General features: G+C 42.3%; 1 protein-coding gene across 2 annotated transcripts in view; it reads left to right on the forward strand.

The window, feature by feature from the left end:
• ITGA2B (integrin subunit alpha 2b) overlaps positions 1–23,713 on the forward strand; it is a 79,729-nt gene that overhangs the window by 28,363 nt on the left and 27,653 nt on the right. For both annotated transcript variants that reach the window (XM_033918615.1, XM_033918616.1), the window contains exons 11-19: positions 3,724–3,932; positions 4,318–4,500; positions 4,625–4,670; positions 11,604–11,711; positions 12,116–12,171; positions 13,215–13,366; positions 14,487–14,612; positions 21,333–21,400; positions 22,813–22,960. In XM_033918615.1, the coding sequence (XP_033774506.1) occupies positions 3,724–3,932; positions 4,318–4,500; positions 4,625–4,670; positions 11,604–11,711; positions 12,116–12,171; positions 13,215–13,366; positions 14,487–14,612; positions 21,333–21,400; positions 22,813–22,960 (1,096 nt within the window). The remainder of the gene's footprint in view (positions 1–3,723; positions 3,933–4,317; positions 4,501–4,624; positions 4,671–11,603; positions 11,712–12,115; positions 12,172–13,214; positions 13,367–14,486; positions 14,613–21,332; positions 21,401–22,812; positions 22,961–23,713) is intronic.

Consider the following 23,713-nt stretch of genomic DNA (forward strand, 5'->3'; position numbering starts at 1 on the left):
GGATAGAAGGCAAAGTTCAGTTGTGGATTAGGAATTGGTTATCAGATAGAAAGCAGAGGGTAGGGTTAAATGGTCATTTTTCTCAATGGAGGAGAGTAAACAGTGGAGTGCCGCAGGGGTCTATACTTGGACTGGTACTATTTAACTTATTTATAAACAATCTGGAAATTGGAATGACAAGTGAGGTGATTAAATTTGCAAATGATACTAAACTGTTCAAAGTTGTTAAAACGCATGCGGATTGTGAAACATTGCAGGTAGACCTTAGGAAATTGGAAGACTGGGCATCCAAGTGGTAGATGAAATTTAATGTGGGCAAATGCAAAGTGATGCATATTGGGAACAATAACCCAAATCGCAGTTACCGGATGCCAAGGTCCACTTTGGGGGTTAGCACCCAAGAAAAGGATCTGGGTGTCATTATAGACAATACAATGAAACCTTCCACCCAATCCTTAGTGGAGTAGAATGGGTACAAGTGGATCGATTTTTTTACTCCGTCAAAAAATTACAAAGACTAGGGGGGCACTCGATGAAATTGCAAGGAAATACTTTTAAACCCAATAGGAGGAAATATTTTTTCACTCAGAGAATAGCTAAGCTCTGGAACGCATTGCCAAAGGTTGTGATAAAGGCGGATAGTGTAGCTGGTTATAAGAAAGGTTTTCCTGGAGTCCGTAGTCTGTTATTACGACATGGGGGAAGCCTCTGCTTGCCCTGGATCGGTAGCATGGAATGTTTTGGGTTTTGGCCAGGTAATAGAGACCTGGATTGGCCACTGTGAGAACGAGCTACTGGGCTTGATGGACCATTGGTCTGACTCAGTAAGGCCGCTATTATGTTCTTATACATAAACCAAACAATGTATCAAGCATTACACAATTGCATAACCACACTTTCACAACTTCATGGTGGAGAAAAATGCCTCAAATTTGAAGAGCACTCGACCAGGAGTACATATATTAGCACTTTAAAATGGAAGGGCTCCATATTCATTCACAGGCCAAAAAAACTCCCGTTATTGTATAAGTTCCTTTTGTGTAAGCTCTTTTTTTTTATAATTCTTTATTCATTTTCACAAATTACATTAAGTGTTAATATTTTCATTCACAGTAACAATAAATACATCACTTATAAACAATCATTGGTATATTACATATATTCTTATCCCTATCCCTCCCTATCCCTCGCCCATCCCCCCCAACCATACAGAAACATAGAAAGATGACGGCAGAAAAGGGCTATAGCCCATCAAGTCTGCCCACTCCACTGTCCCACCCCATTAAGTCAGAGTGCTGCTCGACCCACGTAGAGATCCCACGTGGATGTCCCATTTAGTCTTAAAGTCGAGTACGCTAGTGGCCTTGATCACCAGCACCGGTAGTTTGTTCCAGTGATCCACCACCCTTTCTGTAAAGAAATACTTCCTGGTGTCACCACCAAATCTCCCTCCTCTGAGTTTGAGCGGGTGCCCCCTTGTGACTGAAGGTCCCTTAGGAAAGAATATGTCGTTTTCCACCTCGACACGACCTGTGACGTACTTAAATGTCTCAATCATGTCACCCCTCTCCCTGCACTCCTCTAGAGAGTAGAGCTGCAACTTGCCCAGTCTTTCCTCGTATGAGAGACCCTTGAGTCCAGAGACCATCCTAGTGGCCATTCGCTGGACCGACTCAGCTCGAAGTACATCTTTACGGTAATGTGGCCTCCAGAATTGCACACAGTACTCCAGATGAGGTCTCACCATGGTTCTGTACAGTGGCATTATGACTTCAGGTTTACGGCTGACGAAGCTTCTATTGATACATCCCATCATCCGCCTTGCCTTGGATGAGGCCTTCTCTACTTGTTTGGCAGCCTTCATGTCTGCACTGATGATTACTCCCAAGTCCCGTTCTTCTGAGCTAGTGTTTCTCCATTCAAGGTGTATGTTCTGCATGGATTTCTGCTGCCGAGATGCATCATCTTACACTTCTTTGCGTTGAAGCCCAGCTGCCATGTCGAGGACCAGTTTTCCAACTTGATCAGATCCTGCGCCATACCATCCGTGAGATCGCTTTCACCTACTATATTGCACAGTTTGGTGGCGTCGGCAAACAGCGCTACTTTTCCCTGAAGCCCTCGGGTCAAGTCCCTTATGAATATGTTAAAAAGGGATGGTCCCAGGACTGAGCCCTGTGGCACTCCGCTAGTCACCTCCGATGTCTTAGAGAGGGTGCCATTGACCACTACCCTCTGAAGTCTTCCACTCAGCCAATCATTGACCCATGCCGTTAGTTTCTCACCTGACCCCATCGATTTCATCTTGTTTAATAGTCTACGGTGTGGGACACTGTCAAACGCTTTACTCCATTATTGTATGATATATGTAATAATAAAATACCCCCCTCCCTACCTCATAAACTGATAAACATAAGGGAAATAATTTTACTTAATCCTGACAATATTTTGTTAATGGTTTCCATACATCCTGAAATTTCTTAAAATATCCCTTTTGTAACGCAGTAAATCTTTCCATTTTATAGATATGGCATAAAGAATTCCACCAAAAGTTATAATTTAATCTCCTCCAGTCTTTCCAATTATATGTGATTTGTTGAATGGCAACCCCTGTCATTATAAGTAGCAATTTATTGTTGTTCGCAGAAATCTGACTTTTTGCTCTCATTTCCATACCAAATATCACAGTATCATAGGATAATGCCACTGGGTTCTCTAATAAATTATTAATTTGGTCCCAAATTGATTTCCAAAAATTCATAATATATGATCTAAAGTTCCTGCTTCTAAATGACAATGCTCTTAAAAAAAAATTAAAGTGTGAAGGAAAAATGCTGCTCTGAATACACTGGAAGTCTAATATAATATCTAAAATAATCACACAATGTTGACAACACCAGTATACATCATCTGTCACTTACCCGCTACTTATATGCCAATCTTCAGCTTCATACATCCAGGTAGCAGCAAAAGTCCCAATGGGGTTCTTATTTTGCAGCTGTATCAGGGAGAAATTTTTTTTTTTTAACAGTTTCCACATCACAGGCTTTCTTGCACCAGATTAGTGACCCTGAAGTGATTTCCCCGTTTGCCCGTATCCCAATATAAACAAATACTGTTAGGTGACCTGAAACAGTCTCCATTTTAAAATTCTGCTGATCTTTAGGTCAACCAGTGCCAAAATGATTTGCTGAATAAACCAAGTTAACGAGAGAGAGTGTTAGGAGAGAGAAGAGACGAGACATGGTGAGGAACTGCAGAGTGAATGTATTTCTAAGTAGGGGAAGCATGAACTCTATGGACATAGCTTCATTTTGAAAATTATGCCAGGAAAAATAAAGTTGTTTGTTTATACATATGAACACGCATAGAGAGACTTTCTGAGTTAAAATACAGGCATACTTTTGAAGATGTACAAATATACCCTGGTCCATTTCTGACCCTGGGAATGCCACTCTAGAACAAAAATAAAAAGTATGCATGAATTTACCTAAGTGCCTAATTTTATCTGTATACATGGTGGCTATTTGTTTTGTTGGGTTTTTTTTTTTTTAATCACCCATTTTTTTTTAATCACCCATTTCCTGGGTGAAAATGGCTTTGAAACTTGCTCTCACTACTCTGGAGATTCATAATATATTTCACTTGTCAGGAGTCCCAGTCAGAACAGCTTTCAAGTTCTTTACTTGACTCTTCTCCATCATGCTCTTCCTTTATTGGCAGGAGAGATGATGTTTTGGTAGGTGCCCCGCTCTTCATGGAGCGTCGATCCAACAGGAAGCTGTACGAGGTGGGCCGTGTCTATCTGCACCTGCAGAAAAAAGCCTCTCAGTTCACATTCAGCTTACAGCTGCTCACCGGTACTAACCTGTATGGACGGTTTGGTTCTGCCATTGCGCCCCTTGGAGATATGGACCAGGATGGATATCAAGGTAATATTGACGTTTGCAGGGCATCCACACCAACCTTTATCTTACATCCTTTGGGTGGCAGCTGCCTTCTCTGTTTTTTTGGATCAATATACTCCATTTTAGGGTCCTAAGACCCCTCCCGTAATCCATGCATTGTACTCGCCCAAGTGGCTTCTTCAAGGCAGTAGCTATTCAGCATTGAATGCATCCTCAATTAACCACCCTTTAGCATAATTAATTGGTGAGGAGATGAAAGACATTCTCCATTGTTTTGCCTTGTGTAAGTAACATCTCTATTGAAAATTGAATGAAACATTTCAGTTTTTTCTATCGATTCATATCATATATTGCTGCCACTGTTGGTATAGATTTTGGGGGGTACAATTCCTTATTTTCCCTTCTGCAGATGTTGCCATTGGAGCCCCATTTGCCGGCGAGAATGAAAGAGGCCATGTGTACATTTATGGAGGCCAAAGCTCGGGGCTCACGGTCCACCCAACCCAGGTCTTGGAAAGCCCCTTCCCTGGGCATTCTGCGTTTGGGTTCTCATTGAAAGGAACTACAGATGTTGATGAGAATGGCTATCCAGGTATTTAGACAGGGGGAGGGGAGTGAAGAAGGGGCTCAGCCTGCTTGAACAGCAAGTACAGATCGCGATCTGAGCAGCTCATAAACTAACATGTTTTTAAAACTATCTCCCATGTCTCCTACAGATCTTCTGGTTGGTGCCTTTGAGGCTGATAAGGTCGCTCTTTACAAGTGAGTGTCACCCGGTGACTGTGCCCTTTCTATTTTGCTCTTGGCTTTTGGTTTTATATCCTGTCCTCTCAGAAGAGCTCAATTTCACATGTGCACATGTGTTTGTGTGCAAGTCTGCAGTGGCTTAGCAAGAGGCAGGGGCAAGCCACCCCGGGCACTGTCTTGGTGGAGGTGCTAGCACTTCTTCTGTCCGCACCCACCCTGGTCCGGTTCATAGACAAAATCACGCGATACAACGGCACGCCGACAACTGAGCGCAAGGTTGACAGCGCGCCGAAGAAAAGCACTATTTTAAAGGGCTCCGACGGGGGTGTTGGTGGGGAACCCCCCTATTTTACTTAACAGACATCGCGCTGGCATTGTGGGGGGTTTGGGGGGTTGTAACCCCCCTCATTATACTTGAAACCGAACTTTTTGCCTGTTTTTTAGGGAAAAAGTTCAGTTTTAAGTATAATGTGGGGGGTTCCACCCCCCAAACCCCCCCACAACGTCAGCGCAATGTCTGTTAAGTAAAGTGGGGGAGTTCCCCCCCCACACCCCGTCGGAGCCCTTTAAAATAGTGCTTTTCTTCGGTGCGCTGTCAACCTTGCGCTCAGTTGTCTGCGCTCAGTTGTCGGCACACCGTTGTCTCGCGCGATTTAGTCCCATCACCCCCTGTTCCTTTCCACGCGCGACTTCAATTCCCCCCACCACCGTACCTCTAGCTCTTCCCAGGTGCAAGCAGCAGCTCCAACCTGCTGCTCCTGCCGACTTCGATGCTCTCCTCTGACATTACTTCTGGGTCGACGCCGGCACATGCAGCAAGTTGGAGATACTGCTTGCACCGGGGAAGCTATACAGGTATGGGGAAGGGAAGTGCACGGTAGATGGGGGGTGGGAATGAAGCGGGGAGGGTGGGCACCCTCGCCAATGCATGTCTGTGTGCATCCTCAAGTACATGTATGTGGGATGGTGGCTAAATGTGCTTTTTATTGGCATGTTATTAGTGTTACTGATGAAGTTTTTTTTAAATAAGATGCTACTGGATGCACATACCGTATTTTCACGCATATAACGCGTGCGTTATACAAGATTTTACAAACCACGCAATAGCCATGCACGTAATATCCGTGAGCGCGTTATACAATTGTTTTCTGTCTTGCTGGCGCCCTCCTCATCTTCCTGCAGCATTTGCTGAAAGCCGCGGCAGCGGCTTCCATGCGCCTCCTGCGGCTGGGAAGCGTTCCCTCTGACATTGTGACATCAGAGGAACACTTCTGGGTCAGCCGCAAGAGGCACATAGGATCCGCTGCCCGCGGCTTTCAGCAAACGATGCAGGAAGATGGAGGAGGGCGCCAGCAAGACAGAAAACACCGCATCACAATAGAATAGGCGTTACAATAGAAAACCTGGGAAACAAAATTACTTCATTTGTAATTTCCCTGCTGGCGGCATTTGCTGATAGTTAAAATAGCTCAGCTAATATTTCTTGTGAAGTCATTTTGCATACGAAGCAACAGTTAGATAAATAGGACTTAAACGCTAGCATGGATTATGAAAGTTCAATGAGGAGCATGCGCGGTATACGCGTGGGCGCGCTATACCAAAATTTTCTTACATAAATTCCTTGTTCCCGCGCACTATACCCGTGTGCGCGTTATATGCGTGAAAATACGGTAGTTTTGTACGTCAGTGATAAGAATTCAGGTATAATAAGAGCTTACAGTCTAAATGGGTACCCGAGACAATAAGAGGTAATTTGACTAGCCTTAGATCACAGCAAGGCAGGATTAAGACTTAGGCCAACCTTTTTCATTTAAAGGGCCGCAGTGTGATTAAGAGAAAGCTCTGAGGGCCACCAAAAGATTTCAAGTTTACATATACAGTAAAACCTTGGTTTACGAGCACAATTCGTTCTAAAAACATGCTTGTAATCCAAAATATTTGTATATCAAAGCGAATTTCCCCATAAGAAATAATGGAAATTCAGACGATTTGTTCCACAACCCAAAAACTTTATTACAAAATATTATAAGTACTCATATTGCAAGACCTCGCTCATTTAGAACAGTCACTACACTCCTGCAGCGTCAGAGAGAGAAGAACCATCGGCTCGGTTGTGATGATGTGACGCGTGTATACTGTATGTACTTGTATTGCAAGACATTGCTTGTATATCAAGTTAAAATTTAATAAAATGTTTTGCTTGTCTTGCAAAAACACTTGCAAACCAAGTTACTTGCAATCCAAGGTTTTACTGTATAACTAATTTTGTAAACCAACTTGACCTGTTTATTTTATTTTTTTTTTTAACTTTATTTAATTTTCATAAATACAGTTGTGCACAATAATTGATACACATACATATAATAATTAAGATTAAAGCACAATAACTTACAGGATTTGATGACAGAAAATGATCTCCCCCCCACCCCTCCCTCAATTAATCAAAGAATAAGTAAATATCTATAAACCCCACATCATTCTAAATAATACCCCCTCCCCCCTCCCTAGATGTGTATAATTTACCCATCAAAAAATATCAATCTTTACAATATTTAGTTAATGGTTCCCAAACATCCATGAATTTTTTGTAATTTCCCATCTGAATGGCCATAAACCTTTCAATTTTAAAGACTCCCACCAAAATGAATCATTTAATCTGTCCCAATTTTTCCAATTTTTTAAAATGAGCTGTAAGGCAACCCCCGTCATAATAAAAAGAAGTTTGTTATATTTCACCGATATTTGACTCTTTGCTCTAATAAAAGTTCCAAACAAAATGGTATCATATGATAATGCCACTGGACCTGTTTATTCAGACTGGCTATTACACATTAAAATTAATATTACTATTGATTCTACAAAACTTCAATTTGAAAAACTCACTTTATTTTGTCAGCACACTTACAGGGCTTCAAAGAAGGTTTGGATAGGTTACTAGACGATAAGGGGATTGAGGGGTACAGATAGGAGTTGAGGTAGGTTATAGGAATAGTCAGGGACCACTGCACAGGTGATAGGCCTGAGGGGCCGCCACGAGAGCGGACCGCTGGGCGGGATGGACCTCTGGTCTGACCCGGCGGAGGCAAATTCTTATGTTCTTAAGAGATTGTTTTCAGTTACTATGGGGGCTCATTTTCGAAAAAGAAAAACATCCATAAAGTGGCAGATGGACATTTTTCTCACCAAACCCTTCCAAGCCACTATTTTCAAAACCCATTTTCTACCCATTTTCTACACAGATATGTGGTGGTTGTCTACAGTGCGTCTAAATCTAAAGGGGGCATGCTGGAGACGTGGTTTGAGCTAGGGCGAGCTTATGATTGGGACGTTTTTCTGCAAAAAAGGGAACATTTTAGAAAAAGTCTAGGGCACAATTTTGGATGTTTGGGCTAGATCTGTTGTAACAATAAATAAGTGTCAGACTGACCAGCTAGCTACTGAAGGGATGAAGGCATGACTCCCCACATTCCCCTAGTGGTCACGGAATCCCTCCCACCCCCTAAAGATGTGAATGACCCAGTACATACCTGCCTATATGATAGCTTCAGATGCTATGGCCAGTCATCTATTAGAGCAGCAAGCAAGTTCGTGGAGTAGCCTAGCGGGCAATGCAGTAGGCCAGGGCTGCCCAAGTCCGGTCCTCGAGATCTACTGGCAGGCCAGGTTTTCTGGATATCCACAATGAACATGCATGAGAGAGATTTGCATACCATGAAGGCACCGCAGGCAAATCTCTCTCATGCATATTCATTGTGGATATCTAAAAAACCTGGCCTGCCAGTAGATCTCGAGGACCGGACTTGGGCAGCCCTGCTGTAGACTATAGAGATGGGGGTTCAGGCCCATACCCCACTCTAACTATCACAATTATAGTGGAATAGGTGAGCCTTCCAAAATCCACCCAAATCCCATTGTACCTACATATAGGTGACACCTGCAGGCCTAAGGGCTATTGATACGGTGTACAGTTGGATCCAGTTGGGTTTGGGTGGGTTTTAGAGGGTTCATCAGACAATACAAGGGGGTTTTTATGTGAAGCTCAATGCAGTGCCCCACTGCTCTGCTCAGCTAGCCTCTCCTTCATCCCAATGACTTGTTTTGTGCGTTTTTCTTTTGGACATTTTTGGAGGGGGGTGTTTTTCCTAAATGGTTCAAAAAGTAGACGCACCGAGGACAAGCACATCTGAGAAATGGCCATTTTTGAAATGAAAAGATTGACAATTTTCTGTTTTGAAAATGGTCATATTTACGGCTGGATTTTCGTTGTGTGCTCTACAAACAACCAACCTTTGATTTGAATGCCATATATAAATGCCCCTGCACATCAAGTGGGCAAGGTTGAAATGATCACATTTACGGGATTTAAAAAGCATTTTTAACCAACTGTTTGAGGGCCGCGCACTGGAGACCACTGGCATAGGCAAACTAGGCATGTAACTAGGGCCCAAATGTTTAGGAGGGGCCCTCCCAGATGTGCAGTTACAACGGCTCAACAAGGCAGATTTTTGACCTGGTAAATCTGCTGTTGATATAAAGGGGAGAGGGGTGGAAGAACAGAGACACAGCTGACCCATCTTCTGCGTACTGTCCTCCAGTTGACAGGGGAACTCTGTGAGCAATGCTTATTATCTACTGCTTCCTCCTTTGCAGCCAGAACTATACAGGGCCAGTTTTGGGAATTTTAAGATGCATTTGTATTATGATAGGGGGGTGTCAATGTGCTTTTTTTGCCTAGGGTTCACCAAAGAGTTAACCCTGCCTTGAGTGTATCAGAAGGCCGAACTGGGGCATAAACCCTAACTTCTCTGCTTCTCAGCCCACAGTTCTGACCGTGAGACCACTTCTTGTCCCACATGTGTCTTCAAATGCGCCTGCAGGCACTTGTAAGAAACCAGAGCAAGGCAGAACCCTTTTGTTTGTGAGATGGGCCTGTATGTTTGTCTCCATAAGGATTTTCTCTTTACACAGCCATTCCCAACCCAATCCTCCCCTTCGGGTTATCAGAATATCCACAATGAATATGTATATGAGAAATTTGCATGCATTGCCTCAATTGCATGCAAATCTAACTCATGAATATTCGTTGTGGATATCCTGAAAATAAGTGTCAAAATGATGCCCAAACCGACCAGATGACTTAGATAAATTCAAAGAATCTTTCAAAAGTTTTTTATTTACAGATGCGTTTGACTATTAAAATTCTGCTTTTAATTTCTGGTGGAATTCCTTATGTCATGTTTATAAAATGGAAAGATTTATTGCAATACAGCGCGGTTTTTTCAGGAAATTTCAGGATGTGTGGTTGCCATTTACAAAGTATTGTACCGATTAGATAACATTTTATTTTATTTTTTTTTTCCCTTAAATTTACAAGTTTGATTGTGAGGGGGGGAGGGGAGGGTAAATTTATTGTTACATATTGTATAAGGTGTTGATTATATGATAAAAAAGGGTGGGAAGGGTGGGAGATAAGAGCATATTATTTGTACCATTGATGATTATTAAGTGTTATATTTATTTTTAATTTGTTTGGGATATATTGTTACACTTATTGTAAATTTGAAAATGAATAACAAATTTTTTTTTTTAAAAATTCTGCTTTTCTTACTGACCCTTTGCCCTATTGTTTTTCCCATTTATGCTCTCTTTTCTTGTACTCATTGTAGTTCTACCCCCTTTCCTGTTGTTTCATGTATGTATTATTTTTTTGTGTCGTCTCTGTTGTTTTTGTTCTTGTTAACTCTTTGTGGTTAATTTATTTTTACCCTTATTTTTATTGGTGTAAAACGCGTGGAGAGGCATAATCGAAAGGAGCGTCTAAGTCCGTTTTCGTCCAAGTCGCAAGTCGTCCAAAATAAAAAACAGCTTAGGACACATTTTTGAAAAATACGTCCACATTTTTTTCCTTTTCGAAAATTGTCTAAGTATACATCCTGTCGATCTGATCGTCCAAATCGCTAAATCGTCCATCTTTATACCACATTTTCATCCAACTTTTCGTCCAAGTCAAAAAAGCCCTGTTTGACTTTTGAGTATGTCCATCTGGGGTGGGAGGAGGGTGGGAGGATATTTTTAATCTGAATAGGGTAAGGTTATTGGGATAGTCTATGTTTCTGTGTTTTATTGAATAATCATGGGGTGGGGGGAGAAAATGGTTGGTTATGCATATTTGTAAGTTGAATGTGCTTTTATTAACTTATTATATGATATATATTTGTGTATTGCACTTTTGAAGTTTAGAAAATCAATAAATAATTTTTTTTTAAAAGAAACATATAATACATGTATGCCTTCAAGTTTCAAGTTTTATTTAAAATTTGATAAAACGCTTAGCAAGGAAATTTCTAAGCGATTTACAAAAATAAAATCTACATTTAAGACCATAAATGACAGATGCACACCTGGACATACTTGACTGGGGAGGGAAAAGAGGTGGAACTACAATTAGCTGGGTAAAGCACATAGGGAAGGGTATATAGAGAAATGGATTCCCTAAAAGTACCTAAACAGTAGATATGAGTAAAAAGGTAGGTCTTACAAGAAAAACCTCATTGTTTTTCAAAAGCATCTTTAATAAGAAAACTTTTGGGCAGACCTTTGAATTTCTCTGAACTAGTTTCCGCTCTAAGATGGATTGGTAGATAGTTCTGCAGTTGGGGAGCGGTAATCAAGAAGATGTTTAGCGATGGAATGTATAAGAGCTCATTGAGCTGAGTGATCTTGGGATTGTGTGTGGAATTAAGAGTTTATCTAAAAAATATGGGAAGTTTGGACTGTTGGATTTTAAAGGTTAGAAGGGCAATTTTATAAGTGGTTCTGTGAGGGATCGGTAACCAATGTGCTTTACCTGTGGAAGGATGGACAACATACAGCTGATTTACACAGGCAAAGAGCAATTTACCCTTTTTTTTAAAAATACTCTCTCTCTCTCTCTCTCAACATTCACAGAGCTAAGGCAGTGATTTCGGCAAAAACTCAGCTCTCTTTCACCCCAGATGTGTTAAATCCGGAAGTGAAGAAATGCAAGATGCCTGATCTCACAGCCCTTCTTAGCTGGTAGGAAAAATGGACTAGTTACCTAGTTAATTCCCATCTTAACACCTCAGGGCATAAAGACATAAGTATCAGACCAATGGTCCAGCATCCTGTCTCATAAATGTGGTCTGCAGATCCTAATGGCACAATTCAGTCCTTGTACTACATGTATATCAATGGCCACCCAGTCATTGAGTGGGAGAGAAGGGATAATAGATGATGGTGAAAGGGTTTTGTTCATTAGCCAAGAATTAACATGTTAAGCTTTCATATAGGGGATCTAATGAATGCTAGATGAACCCACTGCCGTTGAAGCGATTGAAATGATTTTTACCCCGCTTAGAACTGTGGGATAATATGAGCTATAAATATTTTAAATAAATAAGAAACTCTTTTTGCTAATCAAGTCATGATGTCTATTTCAGCTTCACCATCCACGTGTGTGTGAGTGTATCGGGGAAGAACGTCCCAGAGTTGATCAGTGAGTGAATCTGTATGCATAAAAAGTTTCTCAATGAGGTTTAGCCATGATGGAGGGAGACTGTCCAGATGGATTGGAGAGAAGGGGAAGACATACAAGTCCTTGGGTGCTTAAGTGATTGTTTTTGAGTAGTCAGGTAGAGAGAGAGAGAGAGAGAGAGAGAAATGAGACAGAGGCAAGGGTGTCAGTGTGACAGAGAAGGAGAAAGACAAGGCGAATGAAAACAGATAGTGACAGAAAGGTAGGGATACCCAGAAATGACCTCCTTTTGCAGACATATCTGGGGGTCCGGACAGCTTTTCAAAACCCGGCACTTAGTCCAGGTTTTGAAAAGCATGCGCGGACTTCCTGCCCGACAAGAACAGGAAGCAGGGGCGGGGCTAGGGCAGGCATGGGGCGGGGATGGGCGTAACTAGGCAGGCCTGGGAGCAGGGCTAGGTGGTCCGGATTTTCCAAAAGGAAAATCTGGCAACCCTACAGAAGGGGAAGAGAGAGAGAAAGGGAATGGGAAAATGAAGAGGAGATCAGGAAGACAGGATCAGTGAAATGTTGAATCAAAAGCGGGAATGCAAGATAATGGACAGAACAGTAAGGCATAGGACTGGTTCATCAGTCAAATACCAATGAGAAGGACATTGACTCCAGCACTGGGGGCCTTGAGAACATGCCCCACTCAGAAGGCATCCCATCAGGGAGAGAGAAATACTCCTTCCTGTCAGTTGCTACTAGCAAGATCATGAATAGGAGGAAAGACAACATGGTTGCCACCCTTTTCTCTCCAGCCCTAATAGGCCAAATGGGAGGGGTACCAGCTGGTGCCATTTTTTGAAGATAGGTTGTTCTAGCATTAGTCCAAGCGTACAGCAGGCGCACAGTTATGTTCATATCAGCCCACTCTGAAAAAGTAGAGGCAGCTCATTAATGAGCGACTGAGGTATCAAGAGATCCCACAACTTTATATCAGGGTGACTTTATAAGAGAAAGCAGTGGTAGATGGGGAGAAGTTGCTGTTCCTAGTGCTAAAATACTCTTTTCTCTGCCAGCTCTGAATGCTGAGGTGCAACTGGACCGTCTGAAGCAGCGGTTTGGCCGTAGAACTTTCTTCCTGGATTCCCACCAGCCAAGCAAAACAGTCCCACTGAATGTAACGAGGAATGCCAAAGCCGACTGTCGCAACTTTACTGCCTATTTACGGGTACGAGAAAACAAGAATACCAGCTGGTTCACTAGACCCACCATCAGGAAAAAACAAAGAAGCAGACCAAACAGAATCCAAATTTGCTGGGAGGGTCACTCGTGCGGGGGGTCCTAGGCTATCACCAAGGACAGACTGCCATCCAAGCAATTTCATCTTCCAACATGAGTCTCCTTCAATTAGAGGTTTTTAATCCATTTCTCAGGATACACCCATCTACTTGGGTTTTCAGGATACCCATAAGTGCAAATATGTCATGCATTCATTGTGGGTATCCTGAACAGCGAAAACTCCACCAGTTGATTATGTCCCAATGACTAGGTTGAGATCCCCCTGCCATAAATTAAAGCCGAGAGGTAAAAACTGCAAGCTAAAACCAGCTTTCCTCAGGGAATAACTAAATTTAAGAGATTGGAGTAAAGTGTAAGGCATACGAAATAACATATATAGTAAATTAAATATGGCAGAGAGTCCATTTACTATGTGGAGTGGCCTGGCCTATCTCTGCCAGTCTGGATCAGAAAGTGATGCCCACAAATCGGGCCTGCTCTTTTTTCACCTTATTCTTCCCTCTTTTGTTCAAAGGGATCACTTTCACCTTCTCAATTGTTCACCCCTAGCCTCCTTTTCTACTCTGACCCTCCTAGCCCTCCGCTTTATCACTGCTCATTCCCAAGTGACCCATTCTGTCATTCCCCAGGCTTTGGGTGGGGGGGTTTCCCCAGTTAATCACTGTCGCTTCCCCATACATGATTGTTGCTTCTTAGAGCAGGCAAGGAGCCATGGCTGAGGAAGCTGTAACTGTAGCATTCACAGTCCCTGGGGAAGGAGGGAGTCCCAGGCACTGTGCATTGATGCCACTTGGAGGATGGATTTAGGGTTTGCAGGATTCTGGAAGGTGTCTTGGTGTATAGCCCCTGGCTGTGATCACTGACACTGCAATAACTGGGCTAAAGTGAGTTAGGAGTGAAGATTTATGATGCTGGATTGCAAACTTGGTTCTGATTGAGCTGGAAGCCCCACAAGACCTAAGACAGTTGATTTTAGAAGAATTTGACTGCTGTAACTTCATGGTGGATTCTCTGATTGGCTTTGTTTCCTCACTCTTGTTTTCACACAGGAAGAGTCAGAGTTCAAGGACAAACTGAGCCCAATAGTTATCAGTCTAAACTGCACCCTGGCAACGTCATCCTCCTCCGAGACGCTACAACCTATACTCCATGGCCAGACTTTTGTTCAAGAGCAGGTGAGGCTTGCTTTCCAATCACAGCATTTAACAAACTTCCCGCAGGAAAAGAGGTATCCTCCTGGATTAAGCCTCCAAATGGGTTCATTTTTTTGCACACCATCCCAGGAAAGAAGCTCATCCCTATGTGCTGGAGATTCTCAGCCTCTGGGATTCACTGTTAATGCTCTTCTCGACACTTGCATTGTGCCAAACAGCCAGCGCCACCTCCTGGAATTCATAAGGTAAAATACAGTGTTCCCCCACAAATTCGCGGTTCGCAAATCACAGACTCGCTCATTCGCGGTCTGCTCTGACCGCCTCTTCCTGTAATAAAGTCGGGCTACACCAATCAGGAGCTGCGTGTCAAAGCAGCTCCTGATTGGTGTAGCCCGACTTTCCTACAGGAAGAGGCGGTCGGAGCAGACTGAGTGATTTTCTTCACCCGCCGGCACTCCATCTACCCTCTCCTGCCTCCCTTGCCTTTTGACAGGCGAAAAACCACATTTGCGTTTTTTTTAAATTCGCAGGGGTTCCTAGAACGGAATTTCCTCCGAGTGTCCCCTAGTCTTTGTAATTTTTGGCAGGGTGAATAATCGATCCACTTGCACCCGTTCTACTCCACTCAGGATTTTGTAGACTTCAATCTTTTTCATATCCAATAAGATCTTCAGATGTTGTGGGCGTGGCTCAAGAAAAATATATTTCACCCCCAGAAATTTTATAATGCATTTACATGGGGTAAGCTAAAAGAGGCTTCTATAGCTAGTGCCTCCTTCCTTAAAGCTAGAAACATTTTCCTTTTAATTTGTGTAGTTTTTGTTACGTCAGGGTAAATCCATATCTTTTGATTCTCCACAGTTATGTCTAAGTTGTGATTCCAGGTGTTTTTCAGTCACAGCAATATTAAGATGTTTCTCTAGCTTCCAGTGGATAAGATGTGCAACTCGATTGGGCCTTTCTCTGTCTCTTCCGACATTAGCAGCAGTGTGACTGTTTCCAGTTCGGTGCTGAAATATCTGAATGGGTCTCTTTCACTGATTTTTAATCATCTTAGTCTTGTGCTGTAACCATCAGTATCTAATTTTTAGGTTTATTCAAAAAATTTTTATTGAGTTTTAAAAATAAAATATACATAACAAAAATCTTACAAAGAATATCATCTCAATTAATTCATTTTAAATATATAAGTTAAAAAAATCAACAATCAATTATCATCACAACACAAACACGATAAAGTACCTCCCAACTCCCTCCTCCCTTCCCATCCCCCCTTGCCCCCTCCACCCATCCCATTCCCAAATATTATTAATAAATAGTGTTTCACTTTCTGATTACAAATGTAATGAGTTCACTACAAAACTGAATGCTCTGACTGGTAATTGGTGTATATAAGGTTCCCAGGTCATCCAAATTATTTTTAGGTTTAAATTAACCATTCCTGTGTCAGTTTATCTAAAGTACTTGTAGTTTCTCTGTATTTCAGGTTCAGATGTTTAGGGACAAGTTTCAAGTTTTATTAAGGTTTGTTGTATACGCAATATCATATACTTCAATGCGTATAACATTTTTAAAAATAGGGGACAAAACAAAACCTTTTTATACAATTGAATACAAATTATATACATTCTAATACATAACTGATAATAATAATAATAATAACAGCTTATATACCGCAATACCGTGAAGTTCTATGCGGTTTACAAAGATTAAGCAAAGGTACAAATTGATTGACTTTAAGAGGGGAGGAAGAAAGAGGGTTAATAGGACAGGAAATCCATTTTTGAGGAGAGAGTGATCAATAGAACAAGTTAATCGCTATAGAGGGGAGAGAGAAGAGAGGATCAGTTGTCTAGATGCTTTAGGAACAGGTGTGTTTTCAGACGTTTCCTAAATTCCTCATAAGTAGTGGGCGAAAGCAATTGTTCTAGGTCTTTACCCCATGATGCTGCTTGGTGCGAGAGAAGATGTTCATGGTGTTTTTTCAGTTGATACAGAAGGGGAAGAACTACAATCTTTAAAGAAAGAGAAGAAACATCTAGGGAAGAACACATATGGTGGGAACACAAAAGAGAGAAATAAACAAAAAAAAGGGATATAAAGGCAGAAATGATCGTAGAAAAAAGAAGATAAATTTACGACCTACTCGTAGGTCTAATTAAGATCGAAAAGATTTAGTAATTGGTAAGTTAAGCTATCTATGTTTCAAATGCATCCTTATACAGGAAGCTTTTTAAGGAACGCTTGAATTTTTCTAAAGAAGGTTCATTGCGTAAGTATATTGGAAAGCTGGGGGTGCTATAACCGAGAAAATGGTAGATCTCCTGGTCCTTATTACTTTTAAAGAAGGGATAGTCAGTAAGTGGTGTTGTATATGGACAAATGTCCATATAAGCGATTACGATAAAAATCGAAAAGAAAGAAAAGAGCTCCATTTAATAGAAAAGTAAAAGATTACAAGTTTCAATCCCAGTGCTCCCAGACCAGAGATCAACTGCCCCCAACAGAACCTAGCACTAAAAACTTACTAACCGCGATAGAGGTTATTAGCACAGGGAGCCACGCTAAATAAACTAGCAGGTTGATGCATGGTCCGTATTTTTGCGGAGGCGGAAACAATAAGAGACCCCCTTTGATTCTTTTACCCTGATGAAGCTTATATTATGTGAAACGGCAGAGCTCCCGTCGGGTTAAGATAAGTACCTTTTTGAAAAAAGTCTCACTTTGCATGTTTAATGCAGCTTTAAGAGTAAATCATGAACCAAAGATGATGTTCATCCCCTATTAAAAACACCAGGGAAATACGAGTTTTGGGGTGTTTGAGGTTCATTACTCTTAGAATGTGATGTAGATAAGTCTACTTTAAATCTTGTCTCAAATTTGGGTTTGCTGTAACACACACATAGCATCTATTCCCCTTTTTAAAAAAAAAAAAGGTTTGGTATATTATAAATATTGTTGTATCGGTCACTTTTTTCCTCCCCCTTTGAAAAAATGTTATACGCATTGAAATATGATATTGCGTAGATAACAAATCTTAATAAAACTTCAAACTTGAAGCTAAAAGCGATCACTTTCTTTTGTGCATCAGGAAGCCATGTTAGAGCATCAATCGCTCTGCTAGTTTACATGGCATTTCAATATTAATGAGCTTAATTGCATAGTCGGCTCAGAGAATGAGCGATCGTGCAGAAACCACGCAGTAGGCCGTTATCGTGATCGTCGCTAAACCAGTTTTGATCGTTAGACGATTGCTGACTTTAGTGCATCTGGCCGTAACTCGGGAAAGGCTTCACAAAATAAGTGAGCTCTAAGCTATCGTTTAAACATTGACATAAAAACATAAGAATTTGCCTCCGCTGGGTCAGACCAGAGGTCCATTGCACCCAACAGTCCACCCATCAGGTCCGTGACCTGTCAGGTTATCTTGATTTAGCCCTATAGCCCCCTTGTTTTTATCTATACTCTTTCCATTTTCATATCTACCCCTATCTGTATCCCTCAATCCCCCTATCCTTCAGGTATCCATCCAATCCCTCTTTGAATCCCCGAAGCGTACTCTGCACGACCACTTCCTCCAGGAGCGCGTTCCATGTGTCTACAACCCTCTGTGTGAAGAAGAACCTCCTGGCATTGGTTCTAAACTTGTCCCCTTCCAGTTTCTCCGAGTGCCCTCTTGTGCTTGTGGTTCCCCGTAGTTTGAAGAATCTATCCTTGTCTACCTTCTCCATGCCCTTCATGATCTTGAAAGTTTCTATCATGTCTCCCCTAAGCCGCCTCTTTTCCAGGGAGAAGAGCCCCAGCTTGTCCAGCCTGTCAGCGTATGAACAGTCCTCCATACCATTTATCATTTTCGTAGCTCTTCTCTGGACCTTCTCAAGTATCGCCATGTCTTTCTTGAGGTTCGGCGACCAATATTGGACGCAGTACTCCAGATGCGGGCGCACCATTGCATGATATAAAACTGGATTAGACCGCAACCCCTTGGGCAATTGGTTCCAGAGCGCGGGACCCAACACTGACCATAATTTACCCTGAAATGTGGCTGTAGGAACCCGACTGGCTGATGGCACCTGTAACAAAGACTGCTATGATGAGTGCAGAGCTCTTGATGGCATATATGATCGTATATGACAAGATAGAAATAGCTGAAAGGTACCTAAATGAGCCTGAAATACTGGTATCAATTTCTTATACTTGACCCAAAATTTAATTGGCAACCAGTGCTCCTGCTAAAAAAAAAAAAAAAAAGAGGTCACATGATCAAACTTCCAGCCACCTAGAAGCAACTTCACACCAGTACTCTGTACCAGTTGGAGCCTTCGGACCTCCTTATCACACATACCCTGAAGTACCGAATTACAATAATCCAGATTAGTTATCAATGGGGAATGGATATGAATATGCAGCGCATCTATGGTCCATCATATGTATAACAGATCTAAGTTGTCTTTGGTTTCCTGTTGACTTTGTTCTTGGCCACTTGTTTTTTCTCTGATTTTGCAAATTCTGTCGCCGTATCCCTCTGTATGCCGATGGACTCTCACTCGTTCTTTCTGTTTGTCCTCCTAACGGCTTGCCCAAATTCATGAATGGAGATGGAGCTTACCATTTTGGAAGTTTATTATTTCCTCACATAAAGTCTCTTATAAATGCAATATAAGTGACCTATATGCCTTTTATAAAATAGTTTTCCACAGCTAACCCCAATAGCATACAAAGTGACAGTGTAGATTTATGTATGTATTCTATTTGTGGACTAGTGGCATAGCGAGGATAGGAGGCGCCTGGGTTGAAGGTGCCTCCTGCACCCTCGCTTCCACCCCCCGCCACACCTTTTGCGCTCCCCATGACCACACTCACGCCCTACCTTCACACCCTGTATCTTTAAATCTTTGCCAGCGCAAGCAGCTTCTCTGGCCTGCTGCTCGTGCTGGCATTGGCTTTCCCTCTGATGTCACTTACTGGCCCCGTGACCCAGAAGTGATTTCAGAGGGAGCTAGGCCGGCGTGAGCAGTAGTTGCTTATGCTGATGAAGATTTAAAAAGGTACGGTGGAGAAGGGAAGGTGCAAGCAAGGTGTATGTGTGTGTGTGTGGGGGGGGGGGGAGATATGACTGTGCCTCCACCAAGATGGCAACCGGGGTGGTCGCCCCCCACCCCCACCCCTCCTTTAGTATGCCACTGGTGAGGACACATATATTTTTCACAATTACATCCCCGGGAAAGCTTACATATGGTGTATCTAGGCAAGGGGTTCACAACCCAGTCTTTGGGACACCCCCTGTCAATTAGGTTTTTAGGATACCCAAAATGAATTTGCACGAGAGAGATCTGCATACAATGAAGACAGTGCGTGCAAATTCCTTTTGAATATGCTGAAAATCTGGCTGGCTGGGTGTGTTTTGAGGATAGGGGTGAGGACCCCTGGTCTAGAAGTACACATGATCTTTTTGACATATTTATTATTATTTTATTTTAATAATTTATATTCCGCATATCCTGCAGATTACAAATGATTCAGGTATTCAAGCATTTTCCCCTAACTGTCCCCAGCGGGCTCCCACTCTATCTAACGTACCTGGGGGCAACGGGGGATTAAGTGGCTTGCCCAGGATCACAGGAGCAGTGCGGGATTTGAACCCACAACCTCAGGGTGCCGAGGCTGTGGCTCTAACCACTGCATCACACACTGCCACAGGAGTACAGTGGTGCCTCGCATAACGGACGCCTCGCACAGCGAACGCTGCGCCCAACGAACTTCATGTCTTGCTTCCTACAACGAACTTCGTTTCACACAACGAAGTCGCCCGAGCTGCATCCTTCCGCGCAGGCACCGCGCTTCACTGCCCTCTCTCCGCCTGGCTCCCTGTGCAGTGGCGGACCGTCGGCTCACAGGGGCCCGGCGCCTACTGCTGATGCGTTGGGGGGGGCAGAGCTACTCTCGCCGCTTCCCCGATGCTAGAAAAAAAAAAAAAAATGAACAGTTAAGTCCCAGTTTTTGCCGCTGAGACTCTGCCCTCTCTCACTGTAAAATTAGACTCTACTTAGTCTGTCTTTAAATTTAAAAAATGTGTGTTGTTTTAAAAAGCAATTATGTTTTTAGATGTATCTAAATAAAAATAATAACAAAAAATTTATCTTTTTTTATGTCATCTTAGCATATTTTATGCTGCAGATCGAATTATTTTTTTTAACATGTATTGTTATGGGAAAACGCGTTTCACATAACAAACTTTTCGCATAACAAACTTGCTCCTGGAACGAATTAAGTTCGTTGTGTGAGGCACCACTGTATGTACTTGCACATGTGTTTGGCTGTGTAACTGTGTATGAAGCACTTCTTCATACAAAACATGCTTTATACATAGAACAAGCTTTATACAATAACCCCCTTCAAAGGCAATCAGACACTTGTCTGGTTTTACATCAGTGACTTATTCTCATTTATTTTATGGTATCTTTTAGAAAACAATTGAACTGTTCCATTGTAACTAGGAGGGAATGGTGGGGTTATGCTTTTTAAAATTAAATTACAGCCTGAGAGACAAACCTTAATAAACTATGTGATCAAGCAACGATCACTCGCTTAAGAAATACTTTTGTTTACACGGTGCTTGGGCCTGAAAGTCACACCAGCGTGGCTCACTGCCGTCACTTGTTCTCACTCTGTCTTTCTGTACGTCTCATGCAATTCTTGGGCTGGTGGGCGGGTTGTGGGTATCTGCTTCATTCATTGCAGACTCGTATCTTATTGGACTGTGGAGAGGACAACGTTTGTATTCCAGATCTCCGGCTGTCGGCTGAAAAGTGAGTGTTCACTGTCTTTTCTTCGCCAACGCACGCGGTAACTGGGGATCATTTGACAATCCTATTGAGCTGAAATGAGCTTCAGCACATATGTCAGAACGAGACAGAGCCGTCGTCATTCACTGGTTCCCAGTTTGACTTTCTGCCCCACCGGATGCAACCACACTGGATGCTCTATGCATTGCTCAGCTGTCTGTGATTTAACAAGGCTCATTCACTATAGACCGTCGGCTGGTTCAGTGTCAGCCTTCGTATGTTGTTGTCCTGGATGGTCTACAGCATGAAAACTAGTATAGTAATGTACAGTATGAAATGTCGGCAGAAAGAGATCTGAATGGTCCATCCAGTCTCCCCGACAAAGCGACCAGAGTTGTACCCGCTAGTCTGTGTAGGTTACCCCCCTGTATGCCCTGTGTAAAGTGTGATGGTCATCTACATTTTATTTTGATTCCAATCGCTTTCTGTTTAGGGATCCTCTAAGTTTATCTCATATATTTTTGAATTTTGAGAGTATTCCGGGCATCCACCAACCACTATGTGGAAAAGTGTAGTTACTTACCTGTAACGTAGGTTCTCCATGGACAGCAGGATAGTCAGCCACATATGGGTGTTGTCCCAACAGCTCCCTGGGAGCTGTTGGGACAACACCCATATGTGGCTGACTCATCCTGCTTGTCCTAGGAGAAAGTATTTTCTAATTGTTACTCCTAAATCTACCACCCTATAACTTCAAGTTATGCCCTCTAGTTTTACTGCTTTCCAGTCTCTGAAACAGATTTGTTTGTATATTACTACCTGACCCCCCCCCCCTTCCCCCATCTTACAAAACTGTAGCTCAGTGTTTAGCGCCCACTGTGGCAGTATTAGCTCCAACGCAGAAGACCCATCTCGTCAATTGAACAGTGTTAATGGACTACCTCCCCTTCCTTTCTCCTCTCTCCTCCCTCTCCTGTTCCCTGCTCCCCTTCCTCTGATTCCTTGCTCCCCTACTGCTCCCCCTCTCTGCCCTCCCTTCCCTTGCTCCTCCTCCCCTTCTCTCTCTATATCCCCTCACCTGCCTCTTCTTCGAATGCCTATAATTTTTTTATCCTGTAACTATACTGTGAATGTCAATTGTAACCAGTTTCTGAGCTCCCGGGAGAACAGGATAAAAATCTAAGTAAATAAATAAATAAATGAGCATCGGAGCTGTTACCACCGTGGCCGGCACTAAAAGCCGCACTATGGTTTTGTAAAAAGAGGGGGGGGGGGTAAATGTCTATTATATATCCCCCGAGTTCTACCAAATAAAACAGACTTCTACCTACTTTGTATTTCCTAAATGTTACTTATATAGTTCATATTGGATAATATAAAAATACATTTTTGTGTTGTTTGATATAAAACATATGCATGATTGATTTATTTCCTAGGATTAAGGATCCTCTTTTTATTGGGGACGACAACATAATTCAGATCCAGTTTAATGCAAGCAACGAAGGTGAAGGAGCCTATGAAACGGAGCTCTATCTTCATCTTCCACTAGAGGCTCACTTCGTGCAGACAGTCTGGGACATGGAGGTGGGAGCAAGAGTTGTCATAGCTCCAAGTTGAGGGATGAGCGGAGCCAGTCCCGGTTTGCTCCATTGCATGCAGGTAGATGTCATTCTGGATTTCCTTCATAACAGGATACATTTCCATTGCATGCAGTAGAGTAAACCATGATTGACCTGGGTAGGTGGGACAAGGAGCAGAAGCATGATCCTCTTCTGTTGACCACATTTATTGCAGAATTCAACCTTATTTCAGGTCAAAAATTCTATAGTTTTGTTGGTAGACATTGTGGTTTAGACTATATACATGTTGATGGTGAGTTTGTTATTGTACTCGTATTAAGAAAAACCAACGAATCTCTATTTTCACAGATAATAAAGAGCCTCTTTGGGATAATTTTGATACATTTTATCCCAGAAATGTTCTCTTGATTTACTTCACACTTTTGTGATTTTGTGTCTCCCCCTTAGTTTGTGATTCTTTGGAAACTGAACCATCAAAAATATTTTGATTGAGTATCTTTTAGATTAGTGGTTCAGTCTTCAATTCTATCTGCCCATGACTACTGCAATAACATTTTCTTGGTATCTTATAAGAAAATCTTAAATCGTATTCAAGTAATACAAAATACGGCTGTGTGTTTGATTTTCGGGTTAAAAAAAATGTGACCAAGTGAGTCCTTTCTATCAACGACTTCATTGGTTGCCATTTGAAGCAAGAATTATGTTTAAATTTGGCTGCATCTGCTTTAAAGCTCTGTTTGGTTTGGCTCTAGGATAC

The sequence above is a fragment of the Geotrypetes seraphini genome, chromosome 13 (genome assembly GCF_902459505.1).
Source record: "Geotrypetes seraphini chromosome 13, aGeoSer1.1, whole genome shotgun sequence".
Classification (NCBI taxonomy): domain Eukaryota; kingdom Metazoa; phylum Chordata; class Amphibia; order Gymnophiona; family Dermophiidae; genus Geotrypetes; species Geotrypetes seraphini.